The sequence below is a fragment of the Lottia gigantea genome, assembly GCF_000327385.1.
Source record: "Lottia gigantea unplaced genomic scaffold LOTGIsca_107, whole genome shotgun sequence".
Taxonomy (NCBI): domain Eukaryota; kingdom Metazoa; phylum Mollusca; class Gastropoda; family Lottiidae; genus Lottia; species Lottia gigantea.
In genome coordinates, this window is record NW_008706931.1 from 461,895 (window position 1) to 471,882 (window position 9,988).

Here is a 9,988-nt window from a genome sequence, read left to right on the forward strand (position 1 = left end):
ACGATTCGCCCCTTCGTACGCAAACCTTTTCATGGCAGAGTGGGAACGTGAGGTGTTGCCCCTCTGTCCATTTGACCCACTTTTTTACGGACGCTTTTTGGATGACATTTTTATGGTTTGGACTTATTCTATCGAACAGTTTTGGGAATTCTTTGAAATTCTCAACAACCACCATCCTTCTATCAAACTAACCGCAAACGTGAGTGACAAAAGCATAGACTTTCTCGATACCACAGTCTTTAAGGGAGATTCCATAGCAGAAACAAATAAACTGGATATTAAAGTGTATTTCAAAGAAACTGATACTCATCAACTCTTGCACAAGAGCTCCTTTCACCCAAAACATACCTTTTCTGGTATAATTAAGTCACAAGTTTTACGATTTCATCGAATTTGTACAAGATCTTCTGATTTCAACCAAGCCAGTACGATTGTTTTCTCAAAACTGAAAGAGCGTGGGTACTCTAAACGATTTTTACGAAACATAAAAAATTCCACCTTAGCACAGATAGCAGCTAAAAACAGACTTTATGCCGAAGTACCTCCAGGTTTAAGAAGTGCTCCATGTTTGGCCAGTAGATGCAAAACATGTCCCTTTATATCAGAAACTCATTATTTTGTAAGCAACTCTACGAATAAAAGGTACCCGATCCAGGAACATCTAACATGTGAACATTCGAATGTAATATATTTAATTTCATGCAAGAAATGCCCCAAACAATATGTAGGAGAAACTAAGAATAATTTACGAACTCGCTTTAATGCTCATAGGTCAGACATCAAATTAAAGAAAGACAAGCCTGTTTCTAATCATTTCAACCTCGACGACCATTCAATAGACGATCTCACCCTAATCCCAATTGAGCGTATAGAAATTGACTTGCCCGAAGATGAAACTACCAAATTCCGTCAATCTAGGGAGGCCCATTGGATTGAGACATTGAATACAGCAAGACCTATAGGACTAAATATTCATCATAATGTAGGCATAGCACCCTTTGTTGTCCCGTTTAATACAACCAGCAATCGAGCAAGCAAGATAGTTCATGCCCACTATAAGAGCCTTCAAGAGAAATTCCCCCATGTCTATAAGCAGAAAATGATAGTTGCATATTCAAAAAATAAGAACTTAAATGATAATATTGTTCATAGGAAACTAAAACAATCAGTACATTACAGATACTACACTTCTCGCCCAGCTCTAATCAAGGGCAAAAAACAACTTTTGACGCGTGTTTACAAAGTCAAGGGCAATAACTCAAAAAATGTTCATTAAAATTATCTCTTGTTAGAACTTGTCCGAGATCTTATCAATTCCAATGATCACACCAAGTTTCATCAGAATCGGTTGAAAACTGTAGCTTCTATTGTGCTCACAAACAAATTTTGACGCGTTTTTCGTAAGTTAATGGCATTAACTCAAAAACATTTCATCGAAAATGCGTCAAGTTAGAACTTGTCCGAGATCTTATCAATTTCAATGATCACACCAAGTTTCATCAGAATCAGTTGAAAACTGTAGCTCCAATCCTGCTCACAAACTATTTTTAACAAATTTTGACGTGTTTTTACAAAGTCAAGGGCAATAACTCAAAAACCGTTCATCGAAAATGCGTCAAGTTAGAACTTGTCCGAGATCTTATCAATTCAAATGATTACACCAAGTTTCATCAGAATCGGTTGAAAACTGTAGCTTCAATCCTGCTCACGAACTATTTTTAACAAATTTCGACGCGTTTTAACAAAGTCAAGGCCAATAACTCAAAAACCGTTCATCGAAAATGCGTCAAGTTAGAACTTGTCCGAGATCTTATCAATCTAAAGCACCACACCAAGTTTTATCAAAATCAGATAAAAACTGTAGTCTCTATAGTGCTCACAAGAAATGTTGACGGACGGACCGACGGACCGACGGACAGGGGCGACGACAATATACGACCACATATTCATGTGGGCGTATAAAAAACGATTAACGTTTCTTTTATGAAACCTTGTTCAGATATGATAGATTGGCGAGTGGCAGATACCCAAAACAAGATAGCTAATAATCAGAGGTTCTCAGTAATTTACAGAACGTAAACAGTTGAGTCCATGAAAATAAATTCTACATACACTTTTCGTCTTATCTCTTGGTAATATTATAAACAATTGTCAGTTTAGATCAACCTACTAGATGAAAGCTCGGGCAATCTGGTTTTTCTCTTAATTGTACCGTATGGTCTTCTTCATTTTGGTTTTAGAGATGATGCAACGTGGAACATTTTACTCATTTCCCATTTTCATGTTGATTGTTTATAATAAAGAATGAAAAATCTTTTACTAGGATAATAACATCGGTTCATTTCTATCAGCCAATTCTTGGTCAAACCTCTTAGCAACTTAGGTCACGAGAATCCTTCAACCAGCTGGGCCTGGAACAAATTTCTCAGCATTGATACTGATATGGGTCGACTGTTATAATGTGGAAAGCTCACAATTTAAGGTCACCAGATATTCACACACTGTGCATTTTATTTGTCATTTAGATATCACCCAAAGCTTTTGGTTTCTCGTTAGGTATGTTGTGTAAAAGCCAAGGAATTTGTACTTCAAGGAAAACAACTGGTGCTAAAATCTGTATAAATGTTTATAAGAATGTACTATTATTCTCCACTTAAAGAACACCCAAAGATATGAATGTCTTCATTATGTTGGTAGTGTCTAAGTGATAAAGTTTATCCTCATAATAACAGGTATCATTTTCATTTATATGATCAACAATTGTTATCAGTCAATAAGGAACACATACAGGAAGTTTTTTTTTATATTGTATTTGCATTATAGATAATCCCGTCTCAGACCAGGATAAAGGGAGATAATCAGAATGGTTATTTAGGTCACCGTGCAACGCTTTGGACTGTCTTGACAAATATTGAACGGCCGTAAATTGGAATGTAGTGCTCATGTTTGAAGCCAACACTATATATATGAGGACCGTTCGGAATGTAGCCTACTATCAGAACATTAATATGAAGAGGTTTGTAAAAGGCCCTTAGATTTTGTTTCCTGCTCGTCCGATAGATAATGCCGTCTTTAAGCAAGAGCCACGGACGTCTGACTGTGATTTGAATGGCGCAATAGCCATGAAGTTAAGAAAATCCCCTTAACGCCCTAAAGGGAGGACAGATGCCGATTGGTTCCTACTAGACCAGCAGACATTGGCCGGATCACTTGCGGCAATAAAGAATTTGGTGAATTCAGCTGTAGGTCTTAATCACGGAGGAGGTTTTAATTTACTTATATTAGTACCTTTAAATATAGTAATAGTATACTAAAGTAATAAAACTCAATCCGTCAACTTGAATTAAGTAATTAGTCCTCCAATTGACTTATATTCTACCAGCAATTACTTTAAAATGTCCAAAGTAATATTGTAATCAAGAAATTGGAGCTTTACGTCATATTTTCCAAGCCATATATGACATATTATATCTAAAGTAACATTGGGCATCAATTAACGTTGCATATTTGAAATATTTTATATATATTACACAATCAAAAGCCAGACTTAAAATTATTGGGGGGAAAGATTGAATATTGGACTATTTTCAAGAAAGCTACAAGCAATTGAAGTTCATTAAACAATGATTACTCCCTATATTGACATTACAAGTCGAAAAAAACAAGAATAATTTTCACCGATATGAAAAAATTGATAACTCTACAAAGGTTTTGCACAACTCTCGTTTTTTGGCATTTCATTGTCGAGTAACGCATTGCATTGTTAAACGCAAACGACTTTTCTTAGACACTAGCGACAATTCTTCGTGAGCAAATATCTAAACAGCAACTGAACAATTTAGAAAATGTTTTCTATAGATACTGACTTGCAAGAACCACAGACGTCTGAAAATTGGAATGATGCAAATTATTCACCAACACTTTTCACTATCCCCGATTCACATAAATGTTAAGTGAACCTTTTTACCATAATAAGATAACAGTATACTAAGATTCAAACTTTGCCATCAATTCAAACGCTGGGTTAAATCAATTAAGGAGAGAGGTTGACCAACTATGCTACTTAATGATTCCCGATTTGGTTCTACATTGGCACCAGTAAGTCTGAAATCCTGACAATTCTTTAAGGTATCTCAAGTTTCCATTGTTTACATTCTAACTACATACTATCCTTTAGTGCCAGTCTTTTCACACAATAGTACATTAGTATTTAGCTACTGTTGTATTAGTATTTAAAGTAACTTTGTTCTGAACTGAAGAAAATTCACGATTTTATTAAACTGAAGAAAATTCACGATTTTATTAAACTGAAGAAAATTCACGATTTTATTAAACTGAAGATAATTCATGATATTATTAAACAGAAGAAACTTCATAATTTTATTAAATTGAAGATAATTCATGATTTTATTAAACTGAAGAAACTTCTTAATTTTACTAAACTGAAGTAAATTAAGTAAATTAATGATATTTTCTAAACTGAAAAAAATCCATGATTTTATCAAACTGAAGATAATTCATGATTTTATAAAACTGAACATAGTTCATGATTTTATAAAACTGAATTAAATTCATGATATTATTAAACTGAAGAAAATCTATGATAAACTGATTAAAATTCATGATTTTATTAAACTGAAGAAAATCCATGATTTTATCAAACTGAAGATAATTCATGATTTTATAAAACTGAACATAGTTCATGATTTTATAAAACTGAATTAAATTCATGATATTATTAAACTGAAGAAAATCTATGATAAACTGAAGAAAATCCATGATTTTATCAAACTGAAGAAAATCCATGATTTTATCAAACTGAAGATAATTCATAATATTATTAAACTGAAGATAATTCATGATTTTATCAAACTGAAAATAATTCATGATTTTATTAAACTGAAAATAATTTATGATTTTATTAAACTGAAAATAATTCATGATTTTATTAAACTGAAGAAAATTCATGACTTTATTAAACTGAAGAAAATTTATGATTTTACTGTATTGAAGTAAATTCATGATTTTTCTAAAGTGAAGTAAATTCATGATTTTATTAAACTGAAATAAATTCGTGATTTTATTGAACTGAAGAAAATTTATGATTTTATTAAACTGAAGAAAATTTATGATTTTATTAAACTGAAGAAAATTTATGATTTTATTAAACTGAAGGAAATTCATGATATTATTAAACTAAAGAAACTTCATGATTTTATTAACTAAAGAAAATTCATTATTTTATTAAACTGAAGAAAATTTATTTTTTTACTATAATGTAGTATGACTGGAGTAAGTAAATTTTATGCTTAACTTAATTAATCAACTTAAGCAAATTTTAGATTTTGCTTTTATGAATTATGCTTAGATTCACGATTCTGTAGTACTAAACGTCTTTTGGCACCATTCGTTCGCCGTCGCTCTCGTGTATTCTACAATTCAAACCTCAAACTGTACAGATTTGAAACTGAGTTAACGCGAACACCCTTTTTCTAAATTTCTTAATCATTTAAATGCCTTGTCTGCAGTTTTGAAAGGACATTAGACTAATTGCGTTTCCTTGTAGATTTCATGGTATCCTTGTGCTAAAAGCATAAACACTAAGGTTTCTAAAACTTTATGGCCTATTTTATGGCAACTTCAGTCTTTAACGGAAGTAAAGTATTTTATGTTTCCGTTAAAAATCGACGACAATATCTTTAATGGCGAGGTATTGTCAACTATGAATAATCACATTTAGTTTGCTTGGCGATTTCTTCATGTTCAACTGATCGCTATCAAGACAGATCTTTGAAACATGCGTGTTATGCATGGTAATATACACTTTGATGGCTTTCTTTACTTCTACATCTACCTTTTGCTTATAATATAAGATAGCGTATCGTGCAAGGCATCTTAAGACATCTATCTCTAGCTGGTTATAGAAGTTTTCGTGCCAGTCAACGTAACATACGCCCACTGGTGTTTGTTAACAAGAACATCTTCCATTCGCTTACTTTAGAAGATAGCTTATCATGCAAGGTAACATACGCTCACGGGTGATTTTTTTGAACAAGACATTTACCGTTTGCTTATTATAAAAGATAGCTCATAATGCACGGTAACAAGTGGTTTTGTTTAAATAAGAAATCTCACATGGCGCGCATTGAAAAAGGGAAGGTAGTGATATGAGTAACAAATTCACACATTTTATTAGGCCTTGTAAAACAATGTCATTTTAGAAAGAAAAAGCATACGTTGGATTTCATCTGAAATCGGGCTCAAATCTCAATCCATTCAATACATTTGCCAAATAAAGTTAAAGGGATAAGAGGGTTAACTTTTAAAATAATATTGTTTGACATTATTAGCATAGATTTTCCCCATTCCAATTTTCAGTCAGACGTTTGTGGTTCCTTGTAATCCAAAAATACTAAGCGTTTTATGACTTCACTATCACAAAAGAGAACGTCATGAACTGTTAACCATGAAATTCCCAGAAACATATACATCTGGCGTAAAATTGGAATGGTGCAAATATCAGCCATAATCGGTCCCTACACATATGAAAAGTTGATAAACCTCTTTCCAACCCCATTTAGATCATGATTATCGCAAATCAAAAATATGCATTTACACAATTCAGAGTTCTTAAAAATCAGACGTCAAACTAAGAATTATCAACAACAAGTACCCGTCATTATTTATTTTTGGAAACGATTCAAAAGTGAATTAGTTGAATCTTTATCTGCAAACGAAATTTATGACATCACACGTTCCTAGCTTCTATTTTTAGTGTATTTATGTTAGAAAAAAGTTTTAATTAGTTCAAACAGGTGACGGTTGGAATTTACAACTGATTTAAATCAGACTTGTCTATAGATGTGGTTTATATCTTTGAAATCTCAGGAAGAAATTGAAAGCATTTTGGTTTACTTGCCAAACTCCTTCAGTGCACCTCATAGAGAAGTTTGATGATTAGGTACCATAGGTTCGGTCCTTCTCGAAGACGAAAATCGGCATCACTCGGTATATTTAACAAATCATTCTAAACGATAATACTCAGCGCACACAAAAGTTTGACAAAAAAAGGTCCTTCATACACAATAGCTGCTAGGCGATTAGGTTCAAATCTTCCTCAAGGTTAGAACAATTTTGATGCCATGGCCATGGACAGAACCCTTTCATCACAAAACACAATATTATAATACCAAGTTAATCAAATTGATTAAAGATCGTGATTCGGATACACAGTTCTCATCAGAACAGTTTGAAGAACTTATTTAATTAGTTTTCGAGAAAGGAAGGGTTTGATTCTCCCAAATGTACAGGCCTAGGGTGGAGCAGACACTTTATTTAGAAATTATGATTAAGGGTCTTGATATTGGGTTTTCTTCTGTTCTTATTCTGATCTGAAATTAGAAAAAATAACTCGTCCAATGGATGGGAAGTATAGTATCTGTTATGTACTGATTGTTTTTAGTTTACTATGAACAATATTATCATTTAAGTTCTTATCTTTTGAATATGCAACTATCATTTTCTGCTTATAGACATGGGGGAATTTCTCTTGAAGGCTTTTATAGTGGGCATGAACTATCTTGCTTGCTCGATTGCTGGCTGTATTGAACTGGACAACAAAGGGTGCTATGCCTACATTATGGTGAATATTTAGTCCAATAGGTCTTGCTGTATTCAATGTCTCAATCCAATGGGCTTCCCTAGATTGACGGAATTGATGAAACTAACAACAATGGCTTTGTAATATTTTAGTATCGCTGTCTTGCCTAAAGGCTCGATAAATAACATTATTAAACCAATATAAAAAGCAATACTTAAGCCATTTATTAGCCATTTACTTTGTGTGTGATAATGTGAGACAATTTGCCTTGAAGAAATAGACAACCTTTTGTGGCCGCAATGATATGATTTCACGTCTGAATCAGAATTCCGACTGGTATCTTTTCTGAGAGTTCCTGATAATGAAACCATTCCATTATAAATTGTTTATATCTAGATTATTTCGTTATCGCATTAGTAATAGATATTTTTGTTAACGGAATTATTTAGCCTAATTATTTGAAGACTATTTCAAGCTTAACTAGTTGAAGAATTTTTATAGCTCAAATAATGAATTTTTTTAGCTTAAGTATTGAATTTTGCTTAAATAATGGAAAAATGGAATTTTTTTTAGCTTAAATACTAGATTTTTTTAGTTTAATTAAAAGAATTATTATAGTCTATCTAATGGAATTTGAGAAAACAGTTTCCTCGCTGTCAAATTTCATGACACCTTTTCTGACAATGTTTACCCTGTGCACGTTTTTAATTATTTTAATTATTCAATTTATTCAATTTATTTTATTTATTCAATTTATTCAATTTTATTTAATTTAATTTATTTAATTTATTTAATTTATCTAATTTATTTAATTTACGTAATTTGATTATTTACTTTGATTATTTGATTTGATTATTTAATAATTCTTTATTTATCCATTATCTCAGCAATGAACGATTCGTCATTGATTAATTTGATAACATAAAATGTATGGATAGTTGTGTTGTAGAATTCAACCCCGTCAATCAAACGGGTATGTTTAGACTTTTAAGTATAGTCAAGTACCAACACTCTAGTATTGAAACCAGATCCAACACTTATCTACAAGATACCCCAATTTTTTATATAAGATAGACAAAGAAACAAACAACCATTTTCATAAGGGTCATTTATAACTTTTAGCATATTTCAATTAGATGTCTTCCTGCGTGTCATGTACTTATAGAAAAGCTGAACCGTTTATGATTAAGCTATCTCAAAGGTGCTAATTTTTATAAGAGCCTGAGTGAAAGCTACGCAATCAAACATTTAGTAGCAAGAACCACAGACGTCTGGCTGTAATTTGGATCGGTGCAAATCGATGTTATCAGTCTTCCGATACACATTAAATGTTTCAGAAAACCTCAATTCGTTCCCTTTAAGACAGCAGGGTTTTTTTAATTTCCATACCATTAGCCTAAATATCAAAGACCATTATTAAACATTACAATGTCATTATCCTAAATAACCATTTGTATAACGTCATCATACCACACATAAATCAATGTGCTCTGTTCTCATTCTATTTGAAATGACAAAATAAGACGAGTACTTTGTTGATGGTTTTATCAGGGTTTGCAAAATTAAATGCAATTATTTTGAGTTAAAACATTAAAGTTAAGGTGCATATTTTTATAGATTTTGGTTTCTATTTATCATTAATTTGACCGATTAAGTTTCCCAACCTACAATCAGACTGCGAGAGGAATTGTCTTCATTCGGGTTACTAGGACGTCTATAATTACCTCTTTCGGGAAGAGTTCTCTTAAAATGTGTCTGAGAAAACCTGATTGTTTAGACCACTAGAACTGTTCGAAACGCTCGTAGTAATGTAAACGGTAAAAAATTGTAATTATGTCGTGTCCGGGCCATGTACTCTCGAAACGATCTTAGTGCTAGGATGTTAGAAGATAAGAACCTAGGATATCCTAGAAATGAGATCGTTTCGAGAATACGTGGCCGGGTCATGAGAACGGAGCACTTTGTAGCGTCACAATGTAAACAGAGTTTTAGTATTCTCATAAGGCCAAAAGATCGGTATAAAGCTATTTACCAACAATAATGAAAAGACAGTAGAAACTTAAAGTATGTCTTACGATAATAAGAAATTATAAATTACCATTCCTATCATTCTAGTGTAAGAGAATCTTAATAGTGGTTCAATGGTATACTGAAACAATTTAGAATTGATGAAAATAGAACTGTATTTACATTATGGAAAGATGTTACATGAGTCCTAAATGAACCCATGCGTTGGTGTCCAAATCGAAAAGTTGTATTGTTGTGAAAACTAGTAGTGATATCCAAATCACAGAATTGGATTGTTTATGCAAGCGGTGGTATTTGAATCTGTGAGTGTGAGTGTGAGCTATAGTGGATGATATCCAGTTAGAAGTTTTTAACTAGAAC

The 9,988-nt window shown here is 32.4% G+C and overlaps 1 protein-coding gene across 1 annotated transcript; it reads left to right on the forward strand.

Annotated features, from left to right (window-relative positions):
* Window positions 1-4,725: 4,725 nt before the first annotated feature.
* Window positions 4,726-5,016, forward strand: LOTGIDRAFT_136576 (hypothetical protein; the record flags this gene model as incomplete). Its single annotated transcript, XM_009046818.1, has 1 exon — window positions 4,726-5,016. A coding segment is annotated over one exon (291 nt), but the record flags the coding sequence as incomplete, so codon positions are not given.
* Window positions 5,017-9,988: the final 4,972 nt, after the last annotated feature.